We start from the raw sequence: 19271 nt of genomic DNA on the forward strand, positions 1-19271 counted from the left end.
ATTCATAATAAATAATTGCTAAAGTTCCCAAGTGATTGTTTTTGAACACACAAGACTTGGCGTGTATTTTCATTTGCTAATGTATATTACTTTTTGACTCTCGAGTCTTGACACAAAGTGTTTATTACTTTTTTGTGCAAATACACTTTCTACAATGACCTGGTTTAACAAAGTTTTTCAGTGGTAAAAGTTTGACCTTAACAATTTTTCTCGATAAATGTATTATTTTGTGTTTGTATATCATTTGATTTCATGGATGTACGACTGCATGTGTTTATTTCGTGCAAGGGTAGTTGCGCACTTTGTACCTACAATCGGCCTCAGCAGGTGCGAGGCTCAGTGCAAGAATTAATGTCACCCTTTGCCGATTTTGAAAAACTTAATGTAATATTAGTAATATTAATAACGATAAACCAAATACCAATATATTTTCACCAAAACATTATCTTTCTAGAACAACTTGAAAAATAACTGTGTGGTTTGCGCAAAATAAAAGCTATGTATTGTTATTTTCGTTTCGGTGCTAAGCAGCGCGGGGTCCGACGCAGTTGCATCACTCGCATTAACCTATTGCGTCGGCCTTTTTTGTACCAATGTATTATTTGGTGACTTATGGCAACATTCTTTTGTTGGATTTACGGATAGTTATTGACGACCTACTGTACATTATAAGTGTCGTTTTGAGTACCTTGCGGTTTCAAAGGTCAATATTTTGACCAAAACTTTGATGAAAAACATAGTTATTAATCACAGTATGTTAAGTTTTGTGGATTGCCTTTATAAAACTCCCGGATCTGTTTCTCGCTGTTTGTGCAAAGAATATGAAGTGTATGAAGTGATATTTTATGAAATAGAAAAAAGTTATTGACCTCTAATTTAAAACGTGCACAAACCAAGATATTCATTTTATGAAGTGGTTTGACGAGTTGGCAAGGAGTCAAGGCGTTGTATAGACAAGCAAATCGGAGCCTCAACTGGCCTTATAGAACAAATAGTTCTTAGCTTTACACTAATCGATCATGCAATAAACAATAACCTGCTAACGTCAAAGCCACAACGTGCAGCTCAGTTACTTACTGTAGCCCAGTGGTTCCCACCTTATATAAAGTCTCGACACACTGCATAAAAATATTTACGCAGCATCCAATTTGGAAATCCCTCCTGTAGCTTATTAATTTCCATATTAGCAGAAAATATGTTTACCGATGATGAATAAGTAACCAAGAAACCAGCAATTGAGTTAACGTTGGTAAATATTTGCTTATGAGTAATGACCTTAGGAGAAAGATTAAAAGTCTTGTTTTCAAAGTGCGTTTGCACGTTTGTTAACAAATAACAATGACAGAATTATTTACTTTTGGTTTAGGAAAGCACTGAAAACAATTACAGGGTGTTTCCGGGTAACAGCTGGGCTTTGACAAGCTGTAGATAGGATATCTGACAAGTTCAAAATAAAAAATTCAAAATGAAAAGAGTCGCTCAGTGTAAATAATATACATTATCCAGTTGTTTCCTCTCATTCTTTTTAAACGTTTTTAAAACTTAACAGCGTTTTATTTAGTGCTGTCCAGCTTTTACAGTTGTTTTTGTCTCCAATTGCCCTAGTTTTAACCTTAACCTTATAGCTGTTTCTGCATTATTTACAGAGATGAACAAATTCGATTCAAGGCTTTTGGAAAAACTTAACCTGACTTGTGTTTTAGTGTATAAAAGCAGACTTGGACAACTAGAAAAGTCTAGTTGTTTTATTCAAGAAATTACAGCAAAATGTCGGTAATTTTAATTCTAATCTAATTTTCTATTTTGCCAAAAATGCTAGTTTATCCAACGGAGTTTTTTCGTAAGTGAAACAAGAAGCTCCTTCACGGAACAAAATGATCAAAATCAAAGTGGTATAGGCCTTTGCCTACGTCTACGCCTTTTAACTACGCAACAATATAGCCTACCTCTTTTTATTGTGATATATCCTACTCGTTACGTAACCTCTAGCTGCTATTCTTATCTGTGGACTTCTATTTGCGACAACTTCCAAACAACCTTTAACCTATATACCGGTACACTTTGATCTCCTAACCTATCCGTTATGACGATACGTAAAAGAACCATAATTGACTTATACGTGTAAAAAGAAAGCAGTAGTGAGTTGCACTGCAGTGTTGTAGCGTGGTATTAGACTTGGCCAGCCTCCAACCACGTCACACAATTGCTTTGTCCAGAAGGGGTGGGAAACTGGATCTAATACACAACTGCACAACCAGATGACGTCACGATTTGAGTAGCTGCGTTCCAGCATACAAAGGTATCCTGTGGTTGTACACTTGAAATAAATTTCCACCTCAAGAGAATACCATTCATTAACATGATGCTATATACAACTAAATACAGTATTTAAAGAAATCTTTATGTTTGGATTAATTGCATCGTATCGATATACATGGTATATATTTGTTTATATTATATCTATGGTTGCATCATATAATCATACAAAACTTTTTACGATTACTCCAAGTAGGTTTTGTGAAAAATTAAAAATTTGAGCTCATAAGATAACTCTTATCAGCAAACGAAAGTCATCAGCACGGAACCATTGTTGTTGCACCACCATAGTTCTGTACACTTCAAATCGAATATAATTATAGTGATGTCACTATTTCGTTTGTGAATAAATAAATGTTGGTTCAGAGGCGAAAATGTAATGCTGACTTAATGGCACAATGACCTTGGCTAATGTTCAACCACTGGAATGACTAGATTATTTAAAACTTATTGTAAGTTACTGTTTGCTAATGGCTAATGGTTTAGTAAGATAGAGAAGAATACCACCATTTAGCCAACCATGACGTAACAATAGACTGTATAGGAAAATAAGCATATCCTGTTTAAAAACCGGAATAAGCTTAGCTCGAGTATGAAGGTATCAGATCGACCTTTTTATGGTGTGTAACGCAGCAGATGAATAGGCTGACAGGTGCAGGAGAGTACTGCATAAGTGTAATGTGTAAAATATATGACACGAGTCATTAAAATAACGCGAGAAACAAGTAGTGGGTATTGCTTCAAAAAAAGTAAAAAATATCGTGCAGATTTGAGATAGCAGCTTCGAAGTAGCCTGAATGTTTTTGAGCAGCTTTTCCTCTGAAGAGTACTATGAAAGATGGGGCAATTTGAGGCACTATATCGCTCTTGCATTCACATACCACGATCGGCGCGTTAGTGCAATAATTTATCATTGACTGCCACTATTTCACCGGGAAAATGTCGTGCGCTCAAAACTATTTTCATGCATTCTTGTTAACCTAACTTAAATGTAAAAACTCAGTAACCTGAACCTTACCTAAATCTATCTTCTCATCTCAATCTAACTCCAATAACCTTTTCCTAACCTAACCGCTTATGTTTAACTATGAGCTGCGTGACCTACTTGCGGTGAAAGAATCTACCTCATTACGTTTGTCCATTTTACCAGCTTTGTGTTAACTTCGTAGTAAACCAGCCGCATTGCCGACACGATAGTTTCGATGACGATACGTAAAGAACTATAACTGATTTTTACAGGTAAAAACGAAGCAGCATTAACGATTGAATCGCACAGCAGTGTTGTAGCGTGGTACTAGACGAGTCTGCTACCACCTCACACATTTGCTTTGCCCAGGGGTGGGAAAACAGTCGGCAGTCGTATTTCAGTTCACTGGGAATCAGTGATTAGGACGCAACGTAAAAGTAGGCTAAGTACAACAAAATATGACGAATCTTGTTTATTTATAGCATATACTGCCTGCACCGAGGTCGTTTATCATGAGCTGCTGGTACAAAGCAAACAGTTCTGCCTTTTTCTGTGGAAGAAACCAGTACTTAAGCCTATGTCAAAAGTTAGTAAAAACTAGCAACAAAAAATAAATATTTTCGTATGGTGTTGGACCACGAAAAATAGCAAGAATCAAAAAATCAAAATAAGTCAAGAAATCGAACAAATATAACTACTTTATAGGCTGATTTCCATTTATCAAGCCTGGTACAGCAAGCATAGTAATGCCATATTGTTATTAAACGGAAACTTTCGAATATGACGAAACAATGGTCAACCTTTTTGGCTTCAAAATACAGTAATAATTAATTAACTGCGCAAAGTTTTGTACCGTATGACAACAACCGAATGTTGATGATTCCGAAACACTCTTGATGCTACAACCGTATGAAATTAATATAGCGCACTTCTATTTCTAAACTGTCTAGGAGTACGGTTTTTATAAAAGTGCGAAAAATGCAGTAGATTTTATAACGATAATTAATAGGTTACAATGTGGTTTTAAAACCAAAATTTTGTGCTTTCAATTTTTCACAAAACCTTTAGATTTAACCAAAAGATTTTGTTTTAGATTTGATAAGACATGAAGCTGGATTTTATATGTGCTGTTGTTACTATGTGTCTAATGCAATACACAACAGGTAACTTTTAATGGAAAAGTATTTGTTCCCAATTCCACTTCACCATAATTAGATAATTGCCAACTTAAATACTGTTTATTGACTAATTCCCTAAAGTTAGAACAAATAAGCTGACAGTAGGCACAAGTAAAATACGATTTTTTGACTCTTTTAACGATTAAACCGCTAGAAAAAACTTGACAGGGGAAATCAATTACCTATTTAATAGCACTCGATCCTGGTGCTATGACAGTTTTACAATGGTTGACTAACAGAGAATTCTGTATCTCAGCACTGTCAAGTCCTGCAAAAGAAGTTTACACAAACCCTCAAGCTAACTCTAATCTTGGCAGGGTTCTTCATGAAGGCGACAAAACGTATGTGGCCGGCGTAGATTACTTGTCTGTCATTCTGCAAGGGAATCCAATTGCGGAACGTGTGAGCATGAATATTCATAGAATAGATGAGGGTAGGGCATTAGGTTATTATATTACCTAGAAATGCCAGTACAAGCACTACAAGTTTAATACCATATGGAAAATGCGGATGTTTACTGGATTGAGTTCGTAGTGAGGTTTTTCGGCGCAAGACTTACGGTACACTTTTAGCAACTAACTTTGTAAAATAAAATCAACGTAGCAGGTGTAACTCCTGATTTTTAGCAAACCAGTCTTTTCGGTCAATGTAAACAAGCTAACGTGCTTCTTTAAACCTTGTAAGGAGCAGTTCTTAATGTTCCAATTTCATAGATTTAACGCACGCTAATCTCTTTTTTGTTGTTTCAGGTTTCTGTACCGGTGGCTTCGTATTTATGCGCATACGTGGACGTGAGTTTTGCCAAACTTGGAAGCCAGTTTAGCCTAACAGTGCATTTAAATGAAATAGCTTTGAATTATTAAAAATCCAGTTACAAGATTTGCATGTACGTTGATTCAGCAATTTAAATTTTCTGTTAGGAAGGGAAATGTATTAATGCGATAACCATCCTTGAACGTATAGATTCGGACAGGCTGCTGGTTTGCGGGACCAACGCAATAAGCCCGCTTTGTTATCACATCAACACATCTGACCCGGTAAGCTCAAGGATTCTGTCTTTAATTGTGTAGGCATTATCGCGCCTTATGATTTGTAGTTGGCAATTGTTGTTATGCTTTATTATTTGATCTGTGTTGGACATTTTGATGTATTTTCTTACAGAGTTACCCAGTGAGCCAAGCAGGACTAAGCGCACGTTTATGGTTAAACCATGACCCTAGCAGCCCATTGTCGTCTCTAATACTCAATCCTGGACCAGGTTTGGTACTGATTCCTTTTATTTCCAGGAAAATCTGGTCCTCAATCAATCCCATACTTACACACTAACCACGCAGTGTAATGACTCGATGGTAGCGATGCTTTGCTCTCATCCAGCCTAGTGGCACGTTTTTATTTTGTCATCATCCATTACTTCCGATAACTTAAGAGGAACTTGCTCATTTTTACAGGGGTTGAACTATACTTGATCAATTGTCCTATAGAAAGCGAGACTTGCAGAATATCAAGACAAATCAGTAACCGACTGAGCACAGAGAGCGTCGCGTGGTTTTCTGCCGAAGGTTTTCTACAAGTTTTTATTCACTAAAAATGAACGAATTTTTTTGTCTGACTTAATAAACTTTTCTTCTCAGTTCCAGAATTCCTAAACGCTTATTCCTCGGAACCTGAAAACGATAAAATTTACTTTCTATTCCGGGAGGAGCAAAGTAGCTTCCAGTACGATGGCTTCACCGCCACAGGTGATACGAACTCTTATGCAATGGTTGGCCGGGTTTGCGCCGTAAGTTAAGAAAAATCTTCAGAGCAAATTGTAGTAAAAGTGTTTTTCACAAACTCTGTACGCGGTCGAAACCAACTCCGTAGGGAGATAATAATCAGCGTAGTTAATAAATATCGCTACCGATTAAAGTTCGTCATACATTTTGCAGGCAGACAGAGGCGGATCAATTAGTTTAACGTCCACTTGGATGACTTTCATGAAAGCGAGACTTTTGTGTCCGTTTCCAGGAGGAAGGAACACTGGGAGTAGAAGCACATACTACGACTACTTAAGTAATTCCCTTTACTTTTACCACTTTTTATGAAACTATAAAGTTCAGTTCAGTTTTGACACGGTTTTTAACATGCTGTATATTGTATGCTGCTACTATTTATAACATAATGAGGCTTCTTGGTTGCCCAAATGTTTCGATTTGTAGTAAACGTTGCGGTTTGCGCCGGATTGCTATGATTCTTGTCATTGTCCAAAATTCCATGATTTAATTATAAGATCTTTACATTTCCAGGAGCAACTTATAAGATCAAGAATATCCTTTACGGCGTGTTTAGTTTTCCCAGGTAGGAAGAAGCTGTCATAATTGTCACGTGCCTCATGCATAATTCGATATTTGAACGCATTGTGTTGATCCAATGATCTGTAATTTGTTTCTTTTTCAGCTCGTGGGGAATCCAGCAATCAGCCGTTTGCGCTTACGATCTCCGAACTATTGATGCTACCATAGATGGAACCGTTTTTCCGAACAACGTGACGCGATATTTTGATAGAAATTCTGCCTCCCTGTATAAAACTTTTACGTCATCATCACCGTTCCTACCCGGTCAGGTACGTTTGGTGATATCCAGGCGCTTATAGGAATCCACTGGAACGATGACGTCAGATCTGCTAAAGTTTCAGCTTTATAGCACACACGCCTTCAATCCAGTTTTGCTTTTTTTCCGACATAACAGTAATTTTGACTAAGTAACTAACTAACATAACTTACTCTTTTCTGGAGTTAGCAATCCGTTAACATCCACACAGAAAGCATGAGTAACAGAAATACTGTAATCTGGATGCTTTGACATCGCTTGTGTTCGTGTTGTGTTCGACATAGCTAATTCGCTTCAGCATATGTGTTTGTTTTATGAAGTCAATGCGCATGTTTTAGCTTGCGCGGATTGCTTTTAAAGCTTATTGGAGATCGTATCTGGTTTTGCCAAAATTTTCACTTAAAGAGACGCTTTTGTCAGCTATTTGCATTCTTATTACTTCTGTCACTGTATTTATGTTGTCAAAAGTTAAACAAATAAATAAGCAGATACCAACGAAGAAAAAACCAAAAATGACATCATGCAATAATTATTGACGTACTTTTTATGTCTTTTAGTGCCCAGGTGCGGACGAATCCACAAAAGATGTGTCAGGTCAATACGAAAATTTTGTCAGAACGACGTCATTAATTAATAAAGCAGTTTCACCGATCGGGGAAAAACCCTTGCATGTTTCGCGTGATGCTGTTTTTGATTTTATAGTTGGTGAAATGGTCGGCCAAGAAAACGTTCTTTACTTAGTAAAAGGTAAATTCAAGTAGTTTAGGATGTGATTTTGTCAATAAATTGTCGTCTCAGGTTCAAAAATACTGCATTTGGCCTGCTATATACAATGTTTATATGATATATCATACATTGATTTATATATTTCTCTATTATTGCATAGTTTTATGTTTATTGTCGGTTAATTAACGTTGTAAGCATCTGCCATTTTATTTACCGAACAATAGTTATTGTGTTGCAATCGTGTTGTCTGTAAACAGAAGATGGATCGATTAGGAAGATTCGAGTTTCTACCACAGACCACAGCGACACTTCTGTGCTCTCTCCCGCCACTATAAACGTGAGTCAAGGGCGTAATAAGCATAGAAGCCGCATTTGAGTAAACTCAATTCTGAATGTATGTAGCTGAAAAAAATACATTATTGTATATATTCGAAACTGCATCGATTCGACAAAACTTGGCAAGGCATAAACATAATTCTCATTACATTAAATATATTTTAGGTTACCACGAAAATCTTATCGGCATCACTGAAGAACAAGGTGAGATCATAACCAGAGTAACACAAAAAGAACATTCGATTGCGAGGACTTAACAAGTTTTGAAGCTTTTAAAATTCATAAATGTTGACAATTTATTCATTACGTAATCCGTCTCAATAGGATCTGGTCTTGGTCACTGGAAATCAAGTGCTTCTTGTAGCGACGACCAACTGCTCTTCGTACAACTCTTGTGAAAGTTGTGTTTCTGACCCACACTGTAGCTGGAGCGGACGGGTTGACTTCATGTGCAAGGATGCTTCGTCGAATGACTCGGGAGCGAGGTGTGTTATAACCACAAGCATCGTTTGGAAACTGTCAGGAAACATTTAACCCAGGGAACAATACTTTATCCTGGTTTTAAATGATGTCTTAACCAAGAGAAAAGTCATGTTTGTTTTTAGCTAAGTGGTTTGAAGCTATTTAAACGACTAAATTCGTCGAAGACTAGTTGTTCAATTACCGTAAGTTGACCAGAGAGAAACATGCCTGCTGTTCGTAAATTAGTCTGTTACACAATCATACGTTTCAAACGTGAATGAAGGCGGTGATTCGTCAAAGTTTATGTCTCGTGTTTGAAGACCTTCTAGGCTTTAGCGATAAATTTAAATCAAAATGACAAGGAATGAAATTCTAAGGATGTTGCTATCATGCGAAACCGTTAACGATGTAACATTGGCAACAATCAGTGAAATTTCACCCATTAATGACAAAAACATCATCATTTAACAATAAACTCTCCTATTTTTAGCGCTGGTTGTTTACCGCCACCATCGGCGCCAGGTGGACTTACTGTTTCAAAAGAACTCAAGGAAGTGATTTGGAATGCTTCTGTAGGGGATGTAACAGCGACTGGGTACGTGTGCAAGATCATGCTGCAGAGAAATGGTTCTGTGGTCCACAAAATAGCGACTAGCAATTTGTCTGCTGAGGTGATATTGATTAATCTTATATATAAATTTGACGAGTAAAAGCTTTCTCAATTTTTTGTTGCCCGTGAACACATTCATTGGCTTTCATCAACTGATAATTGGCTGATTTGTTTTTCAACCTTGTTCGTATCTAATGTGCAAGGTGCATGTGGACTTCTTTTTAAGTCATTTCACTTTGGTTCCTTTATACTGTCATTCTTAGATCCCTGAGTCAATTTTGAAACCTGGCGTGAAGTATTTGGCCAAAGTCTGGGCAATCAATCAAGAAAGCCTGAGCCCACCCGCGACCTACGCATTTGTAGAGGGTAAGCAATCCCGTTATTATTGCAAAGCCATTATGGTAAGATCTTTTAAAGCTTTTAGCTGCTATTTCTGATTGACAGTATCAAATACTGTGTAAGATATGCAGCAATAACTTGTTTTAGCGGCTATGAATGCTATGAGGATATCATAGCAGCCTATCGCATTTTCCTCATATAATTATTAATGCTTTACAGCTTACATTACTTCTTTATCATTATTGATGGGTAAAAGATTTCTGGCGATATTTTGTGTGTTTTATATATTGCTTATCCAGCTCTACGTGGCCTAACCTTGCAAAGCCCGATGGTCAGCATAAATGACGTCACAATTTCTTGGGGTGAAGTGGACGGCGCTATTTCTTACCATGTCACCGTGTCTGAAACTGATACCAACACACAGTTGCGCTCATACGCCTTAAAAGCGCCTTCAGCCGGCAGAATTTTGTCGATAAACGTAGGATATCTTGCTGCAACACACACGTACAAGGCTGAAATATTCGCCATATCTGCAGATGGCGTGAGATCGGATACCGAAAGCGCTTCCTTCGATACCAGTAAGTATTGCTTTAAAAATTGAATGATTGTCGAAAACTGATAACCGCAATCATGGTGTACGACTTTGTAGTCGGGACAGCACAAAGCGGCGCATTAGGAGAATCTACTACGTCAGAGTCTGCTTCCGAAATTCGAGAGCAGCCGTCAGCACCCACTGCTAGTAAGTCCACTGATACCCCAGTTATACCCAAGCTTTCTCCACAAGATAACCCTTGTGTTTTGAATGGCGAAATGTTGCTTGCAATTCGGAACGTGCGTTTGCGAATAATTGGAATAAGTTTGCATGGGATGGTCGAAACATACGTTTGTACGTAACTGTGGATATACCGTACTGGCCTTTCTAAAATATATTGCCTGTAATGTTTGTAAGTAACTCGTCATAAATAAACTAAACATCAAACAAACAAAAATCCAACAAAACTTAAATCCAATCCAAAATCCAACAAACTCATACGTTTAAAGCTGGTATTTAGCGTCGGTCAAATTGCATGATTTGAGAATTTTCACTACCTGTTGTTATAAGTTATAATTTACCATCTCCTCGGCTGTCAGTTTGAAACTGACGATGGCAACCATTTAACTGTCTATAAATTGAGCTGAGACGCAAATGTAACGCATTTGTAGAAAACTCTTTTAAAGTTTTTTTGTAAAGAAAAAACTGCACCTTTCATCTCTTTATCATTTACATTCAATTATAAATCCTTTTAGGAATAGCGGGTTTCAATAAACGTTTTAAGTCTGAAATATTTGTAACTTTTCCACACTTGTTGAATTTGTTCTACACATTGTAACAATACTTGTTGAAGGTTGGACTTCCTTCAATAATCCGCTCTTGATAGTGGTTGTGCCGGTTGCGGTGGCATTTGTCATTTTTCTCGGCCTCTTTATACAAAATCGATGGGCAATTGGCCCAAAAACTAAACATATTTGGTCAGGTGAGTGGCTACTAGATACACATCAGGTATTTTTCATTGTGACTGATTAAACATCAGCTACTTAAAGAAAACAATTCGCTTTATTGCATGTACAGGCAACAGTGACAAGATGCTGAAACGAAAATTTGGTGTTATATGGTTAAAATATGGTAAGTTAGTTAATTACACTCTGGTTGTTTATTGTATTTCACGTAATAATCGATCTTGACCAACAGTTTCAAATCTCGCTCGATCGGGATTTTGAATTCTAAGCAACATGTATTGATAATTATCAACAGCCTTAAGTTGATAAAGCAACTTTACAGATAGACCTACAACCAATCAAGCGTAACCTTTTTGGGACCAATGCAACTTACCAAAGATTGCCACCATACTGGGATATGCTTTAGTATTGGGTGAAGGAACAAGTTTTGAGAAGAAGTTCGGGGACACGACATTTTATTTTTCGACCGAGTTTTTGAAGTTTGTATGTTTTGCAGTGATTCTTGCTAAAAACTGAAATATGTTTTCTGCCCGTTGAGAACGTTTTTTATTAAAGTTTATTCTTATATTATTTATTGTTAAACTTTATTTCTGTTTTTATTACCGTTACTGTGGTTTATTTTGCCGTAAAGTTGGCTGCTCTCTTTGAAAACCATGATTTTGTCGGATTAACTTTTACTAAATGTTTGCGAGCGAACTTTTATTCTGTTCTTTCAAAAATTTTCTTTTCTTTTTGTACATTGCCTTGTTTTTATTTGACAAAAATTTACTGAAATCACTGTAACGACCAAATCTTGTCGTTTTACCAAATTTGCCTCTATACTGACACTGTTAACACTTTTTAACATTCTTTTACTTAAAGCTGTAATTGTTTGATTTTAGTTACATATTTAAAATGGACAGAAACTTGTTTTTAGTATTTTATTTTCTATCGTCTTATCCTACAATACTAGTCATTCCCTAAATATTGCGTAGTTGTGATGTTTTTATTTTACATTGATCTTCAATGTTTAATTATTTTTGCATTCTTACCGGAAATTTTTTTGCTTTCCAATTCGGTATTACGCTGTTTTGTTTTATCAAGAAACTTATGTTGTCGTCTTAGACGAAATATCTCTTCTATACCAACTCCTACATAGCTAAAATGTTCGTGAAATTATACTTAGTATATCGTAAATAACGCAATGTACAACACAAAATTACATGTCTATGTGATTAAAAATATGTAGCTTTGTGATTCAAAACTCAACCGAAAGTCACAGAACACTGTAGTTTGCAAATATTATTTGGTGTTTAACGAAAAATCCTTTGCATTTTGCAAACGTCAAATATTAGACAACAGCGAAGTATATGCACAGTGACAACGTACTGATTAAAGCAGTCGTGTGTTCCTGGTACCGTGGGATTATTCCATGGGCACAAGCGGAATTCGAAGAAGCCCAAGTGATGAACGGTCAGCTTTACAGGTACTTCCATAGCTGAGTCTGCAATTAGGTGTTGGCACGTGGAACAATATGTAGCTTTGTTTGAATTATGCTGATACGTAAATACTAAAAAATAATTGTGTAACTTTCGATTGCTACCTTGTTTATGTTGTCTTACAATTATTCCTTTTTCGTATTTTCCGCCAGCTTCATTTTCTATAATTCCATCATATGCATCTCCGCAAATTCCACATTTTCCTTCAAGACTTTGTTGATGCTACCGCAAACAAAAAATCTCTTCCACTTCAAAGCTCAACAAGTTTAATAGTTAAAGTTGTTGGTTTATTACCGTTAATTAACATGTACAAGTTGTAAAAACCTGAAATCCTAAACTAAACAACCGGTTGTCGTTCCAGTTTTCTTCGACAATATCCTTATATGGTATGATGGCAGGATCCTCATCTTTGACTCTCCACATGTAAGACCGGTTGGGAGGTTCCACCAATGTTCCGTGAGAGCGGACACTCTCCGCAAGCAAGAATCCGAACAAATTACTGGAAAATGATTAAGAAAACAATGTTCAAAAGTCATCAGAAAATTTAAAACTTGTAAATTGGAAACAATTAATATGGTCATAAATATTGCACATCTTCCAACATATGCTTGCCTTGAATGATCGACCGCTTCCACAGCCATTCTCTTAATATTACTCCCCAACACACGTATAACAATCAATCCTGCCCCCTAATAAGTTCCCATGCCTTCAAAATATAGTTCAACTGAAATATTATAAACCGGAATTGCAATTGGTACTCGTAATTTATTTCCCATGATCTACATTTTAAGTTGATGAAGTGACCATGAAATTGCTCGCTTCTAACCTGCGCGGATTTCCTAAACAGATATGTTTCTGGGACATCCTATTATATATTTCTCTATGCTTGGCATCTGGCATTCGTCGCTTCATTCCCAGAATATTAATCTGACGTAAAACAAATGAATTGGTAACGAAAATATGTCACGTGTTATTTATACAGTATCTTATATTTTACCGTTTTTATAATGAAATAATTCTCTACTTGGTGTGCGATGATTACTTCGCGGTGTTTTGGTTTTAGTTGATTAATTGCGATTATCGTTGTTTATCTCACGTTTTGTGCGTTCTTATCTTATCAATAGCTTAAAACCTCACATTTTGTATTCTATGAAAGCCGTTGTAAAGTGATTTAAGAAGGTCGGTTTGGTTTTGGGTCGTGAGGCTGTTTAATAAAATAAATTGGTTTCTTGGGTTTTACTGATGATGTCGCGGTTCATCGTGAGTGTGGGAAGACGGCAATATGCCTCACGCAAACGTCCGATTAACCAATGTTTCCTTGCCTACCATTGCCCCTCTATAATGTTTCAAAGAACATGCAAATGAGGTATCTTAAAAGTTTTATTTTAAATTTCCAGAAGATCTGTGTTTAAAATTAAGAAGCTTTAAAGCTGTTGTTTTATTTGAAAAAAAAGGTACTTTTCATTAGCTTATGAAACAAGCTCTCTCGAATTATAAACAAGTTATAATATCATAGAATAATCTGTAAAATGTACAGACTCGCTCCAAACAGCCTGAAGCAACTTAAAACCACAATTAGTCAACATTCTTTTGTTGGAAATGCGATTATTAATGACGTAGGAACTGATTTCTTCTAAATTTACAAGTAGTTGGAGCAATGTAGCAACAAATTTGTGCGAGTCGACAATCACCAGCAAACAATTTCATTCAGCTGCTGTGAAAATAAAAATCATTTGAAAAATGTTCAGTTTTATCGCAATTTATAACAAGATCGTTACATAGTGTATCATATTTTTAGCTGCATTTTTAATAAATAAGAACATGGTTTAATATTTGTCCTTAAATGTCGTATAAATAATCTTTAAATTCTAGCAGAATAACAAATCTGCATGAGGTTAATTTTAAGACGACAAACAACAACTCTTCAATATTCGAGCGTTTTCAGAAACTTCGACTTATTCGGACTTAAAAAGCGTCTGTCAATGACGTAACAGTTATGTAAACTGCATTTTTTCTAATCTAAAAACTCTTTCAGCAAACTCATGACCAAATATAGACACATAATTTGCTAAGTAACGTCTTTATAACCAGATGGACTAAAATAAATTGTTTAGAACAAAGAGCGATTACAGCAGGGCTGACTATTTTTGAGAAGTCCTAAAACGATATTGAAGCTAAAATCTAGGCTAAATTTTAAAAAGGTGCTGTTTATAGAATGAAGTTTATTTCTAACAGATGGCCGCTTTGAGTTGTTTTTATAATCGTTTATATTGTGCTTTTAAAAGGTAACAACTTTATGGTCATAAAGGTGATATTTAGAAGTTGTACATATCAACATAGCTTTTTGTGTAATAATTCAGTTTTATAAATAGATCAGTTAAAATGAAAAGCAGACCTTTACTGCAATATAATTGCATTTTGAAGTAAAACACTTGATATTTTTCATGTTTAGCAACATAAGCCAGTTAGTTTATGTTGAAGATGGCGCTTTTTATCCGAGTTTATTCTGTTTTTATCTTTCTTGTTTTCGTCACTTCCGTTCAAGGTCAAGGTGAACAGATTTGTTTGAACTTACAACGTGAACCTTTAGAACGTCCCTTGCCTGTCATCCACCAAGGACCCCCAGGTCGTCGTGGACCGCAAGGTGCTACTGGACCGCAAGGAACTAGGGGAAATTCCGGCCCTCCAGGACAATGTGTTTGTGATCTGAGTGAAGTTGAGCAACTTCGCGAAAGGCTTAATGACATTTCCGGTAAGTGACGTCATAATATACTCATTTCTGCTCAACAAGGTTGTGGTTTTCATGTTTTGATTTTCTTTTTTTAACAATGTTGGTTCAACAAAATTTAACTTAAATTACTTTATAAGGTCGGTATGAAAGAGTTGAACGGATAATAAGGAATGTCATGGACCATATCGGCAGAGGTAAACACAACAAGTCGAATTGGGTTTTTGTGATTTAAAATTTATGAATATACAATATCATTAAGTTTATAAGATTATATAGCAAACAATAAATTGAACTCCTTCATTCGTTGAAGTTGAAGTCTGTCCTCTTGGAATCAAAAGTGGAAGAGTTCAGGATGCTGACATGACGTCATCGTCTGTATATTCGTCGTCTTATGCAGCTCATCGAGGAAGATTGAATGGATCCGGAGTTTGGATTGCTTTATCCTCAAACAGTAAGAACATCTCGAGGAAAACTTCTACTTTAAAACAAAAACCGTGGAAATTGATTATCTCGTGTTGTCACAGACAAACGAGGAGCCTGGATCCAGGTTGACATGAAAGTTAACACAACTTTGACTGGTGTCGTCACTCAAGGAAGACACAGTACCAACCAATGGGTGACCAGATAGAAGATATCATTCGGGAACTTCCCTGATGAGTTGGAATTTATTCAGGATGATGACGGAAACGATATGGTGAGTAATTTGACGTCATTATGTAAAGTACAGTATTTCTGATAGGATTTCCAATCAGTTTTCTTAAAATTTTTTTTGTTTTACAGATTTTTGAAGGAAATACAGACGACAACAGTCACGTTCTCAACATATTTTCGCACCCAATCACAGCAAGATACGTCAGACTTGTGGTGTGGTATTTTACCACACATATTTCCATGCGTATAGAATACGTGACTTGCTAAGATACACATACATGGTGTTATATTTGCGGGGGCCAACGCAAGATTTCATTTTAATTTACATTAAATTTTTGTGTTAATAAAACTCGAAGCTTTATAAGAGCAGTCGGCAGATGGCAGGTGTCCATTAAAACAAATGCAGTGCTGGAAATTAAATGCCATCATAATGAATAGATATGGGTATTTCTGTGAATAATCTAAACTAATATCGCACTTGGACGCATACTATACGCATACGCAACCCTACAACGCTAAAAGAAAATGAGCTGGTTACAAAATAGACCACACAGACCGCGTAACGAACTGAGAAAATATACAAAGTAGCCGAGACAGGAACATCGCAAGACCTTACAGACAAGCCAAAGGCAGAATTAGCTGACAAACGCAACGCTTCACTGCAAAGATTGCAAGACAAATTGTGCAGAACGGCAAGTTATTTAAATTGACTCAGTTAACTTGAAGCCCAAACCACACGTTTCCAATATTCTGGCAACCCGAGGAATGTTGAGACTTATTCGGAAGCCAACTATCGTGCGATTTTGCGGCAACTTAAACCTTTACTTTCTTTTTTTTCGAATCACATGCGAAACTCTTGGTAAGCCGCTATGCGTGACGTTGCACCTGTGTGGGCTGTGATTTTACTTTGAAATTCCTGGACAAATTCCTAACCAAATATGGTCAGATAGTTTTTAAGCTGCATTCCGCAAGCAATTGGCAACAAACAACTTTTTATAGGAAACTAAGCCACAACGTTTTAATACCCAGACATGACCAATGTCCGCATGATTAATGATGTCGATTGCTTTGCTTTATATTTGTTGAAATTCAAGAATGGAAATTACATGAAACTTATACAGTAAAGCGAATCAATTTTCCTTTAAATTCAACTGTGCATGTGCATCTAAATGTTCAGTGATAAAAGCTTTGCTATATATCATGTATCAATCTCGAGATTTATTTAAACTTGACAGGTATAAGTGCCGTGATGTGGCGTTTCCTGCGAAGTGATGAAATGGCTTTCTCTAAAGTCTAAAACCATGATAACCAAAAGGGATCAACAACTTGCAGTGCTTGAGAACAAGGCCATCTTGCTCTTTACTAAGGGCATTGTTTTATGACATTGCTGTAGCTTTCGTAGCGCTCAATGTTGCCATGGTTACAACCGACAAGGAATTGCAAAATATAAAATGTAAAGACAAAGAAAATGAAGATGTAAATACTTATGGTCCTCAAAAATTCCTGATGGTCACAGAACTTTTATTTAAATAAAAAGTTGTTCATAATTTCGGGTGACAACGAACTCCCCATCCTCACCCTTGTTACCCCTCACTGGTAGGGAACTCCCTCATGTTAAGATCCACTGTTTTAAACCATACAGAAAGAAAATATGCGCAGAACGGCAATCCGCTATTAATAGCTTCAGTTATTTTGCAACCACGAAACCACAACTCTGCAACATTCAGGCAATGGCGAGAATTTTAAGACTTATTTGGACTTCGAAGGCAACCATACGTGACGTATTACTTAGGTTTTCTGCATTTTTTTTCATCATTTTCATCGTTTTCATCATTTTTTCAAAGCTACTGTTTTTTCGAACTTCAGCCCTAACTAATCGATCGACGTCGCCATTGGTGATTTATCGATGACATCACTCAAGCGTAACGGAAAGCAACAGTAAGCTAAATTTTGACTAGAAACTACATTTGTCACAAAAAAGCTTTCTTCAACTCTACTAAAAAGTACTATGTTAAAGAAAAAGACTTTAATTAATGTTTAAAATAATTGGAAGCAAAAATATTCTGTAAACATTACTTTCTATTAGTCTCGCAAAATTTCCCGCGTTTTCCAAACCATTGAATGCACATGCTGGAATGTTTACTTTATTGTGAAGTGAGGCATGGCAGGGGAATTTATACTTTATATTGACGTATCCAGAAATTAGAATTAAGTCAATTCCGGATTAACTACGGCTCGCAAGCTGTTGCACAATGTAGTGCAGCACTGGCTAGGCTATTGCCTAGTTATAGGCCACTGTTGAAATTTAGATATGCAATTTACAAATGCCATATCCATTTTTGTGTTGTATTGTTTGTTTTTCGCCATTGATTGTGGGGAACAAAAAGTATGGTGAGAACCTCGTTGTAGACTCGTCAAACAACAAAAATGCTCATAAACAATCAACGAACTGGAAAAAACGGCAACGCACTGAGGGCTTAAAATGTGCAATGTGTGATTTATAGTGGCGCTACAACGATGGAAGGTTAGTACGGCCGCCAAACCCAAATGGTAGTCCCAGGGTGATGGTAAAAATTGTTTAACGTAAGCTGAGGCCTATTCCGAATTTCCTGCTTCACTAGGCAATAGGCTCCGTGATGTGCGGAACTTTGTAATGTTGCTCCGGTGTAGTGCCAAAACCTGTCCTCTATTGTGACGCCATAAATTTAAATCCAATTATAGTTTTGACAGCAGCAGAAAAGTAACAGAGTAGCAGGCAACGCAGTTCGCCTGGTTGGGATAACAAACCCTTTTTCTTTCAATTCTTCTGAGGCTTGAAGTCTCGACAGTTCTTACAAGACAAGAGTTGTGATCGGTATAAATACGTTTGAAGAAGTGCTGATTACAAGATTGTTGTCAGTTTGTGTTTTTATGGCTGTTTGTTTGACTGCTGAGTGCATCATCATCATCAGTGATGTAATTTTAAGACGTTTAATTCAAAGATTAACATAAAACGACTTTCCGTATGCCATGCATAATGTTAACTTGCTCAACGTCAGAAGCAAATTCAAAACTTCAAGTTTATTAGGAGTCATAACAAAGCAACTCATAACTCAAACAAACAGCAAAGGTCAATGGTTTGAAATAACCTCTCGTACGATGACAATTAATTATTACTAAAAATAAACAAAGCTATTGTTACGTGTCTGTGATAACTGCCATTGATAAAATCAGCCTGGGACAGATATTTTCTTTCATAAGGAAATTAAGTTGAGTGGTGACGATGTATTCTTCCAGCAAAAAAATATGATTTTCACGGAATTTACGATAGCCGTGGTTAAGAATGACAGCTTAGTTTACATTCAGCTAGATGCCTTGTGCATTGCAAATTCATGTTCATGACAACGATCAT

General features: G+C 36.5%; 3 protein-coding genes across 10 annotated transcripts; 2 read left to right on the forward strand and 1 right to left on the reverse strand.

Moving 5' to 3' along the window:
* Positions 1-1456: 1456 nt before the first annotated feature.
* Positions 1457-12223, forward strand: LOC143452450 (semaphorin-1A-like). 8 transcript variants are annotated; one of them, XM_076953435.1, is made up of 23 exons: positions 1457-2299; positions 3766-3869; positions 4377-4446; positions 4718-4863; positions 5211-5252; positions 5382-5498; positions 5623-5719; positions 5910-6020; positions 6093-6200; positions 6394-6513; positions 6747-6798; positions 6898-7063; positions 7608-7797; positions 8034-8113; positions 8278-8316; positions 8437-8597; positions 9065-9245; positions 9448-9550; positions 9823-10101; positions 10173-10262; positions 10909-11037; positions 11133-11186; positions 11347-12223. In XM_076953435.1, exons 3-23 carry the CDS (start codon positions 4389-4391, stop codon positions 11424-11426), a joined length of 2403 nt encoding a protein of 800 aa, XP_076809550.1. In that variant the 5' UTR covers positions 1457-2299; positions 3766-3869; positions 4377-4388; the 3' UTR covers positions 11427-12223. The 8 variants fall into 8 exon arrangements, with proteins under 8 accessions (XP_076809550.1, XP_076809548.1, XP_076809549.1 ...); XM_076953433.1 differs by having other exon boundaries at positions 1459-2299; positions 6093-6241; positions 6390-6513; XM_076953436.1 differs by having other exon boundaries at positions 1461-2299; positions 6093-6241; positions 6390-6513; positions 11343-12223.
* An 89-nt stretch (positions 12224-12312) lies between these two features.
* Positions 12313-13139, reverse strand: LOC143452979 (uncharacterized). Its single transcript, XM_076954134.1, has 4 exons — positions 13111-13139; positions 12823-12997; positions 12603-12720; positions 12313-12503 (listed from the first exon to the last, which is right to left on the reverse strand). Exons 1-4 carry the CDS (start codon positions 13137-13139, stop codon positions 12313-12315), a joined length of 513 nt encoding a protein of 170 aa, XP_076810249.1.
* Positions 13140-14979: 1840 nt separating this feature from the next.
* Positions 14980-16179, forward strand: LOC143452980 (uncharacterized). The gene is made up of 5 exons (XM_076954136.1): positions 14980-15250; positions 15367-15423; positions 15540-15680; positions 15754-15923; positions 16010-16179. The coding sequence occupies exons 1-4, from the start codon at positions 14980-14982 to the stop codon at positions 15855-15857; spliced, it is 573 nt and encodes a 190-aa protein (XP_076810251.1). The 3' UTR covers positions 15858-15923; positions 16010-16179.
* The last annotated feature ends 3092 nt before the right edge of the window (positions 16180-19271 follow it).

Source organism: Clavelina lepadiformis, chromosome 4 (genome assembly GCF_947623445.1).
Source record: "Clavelina lepadiformis chromosome 4, kaClaLepa1.1, whole genome shotgun sequence".
Taxonomy (NCBI): Eukaryota; Metazoa; Chordata; class Ascidiacea; order Aplousobranchia; family Clavelinidae; genus Clavelina; species Clavelina lepadiformis.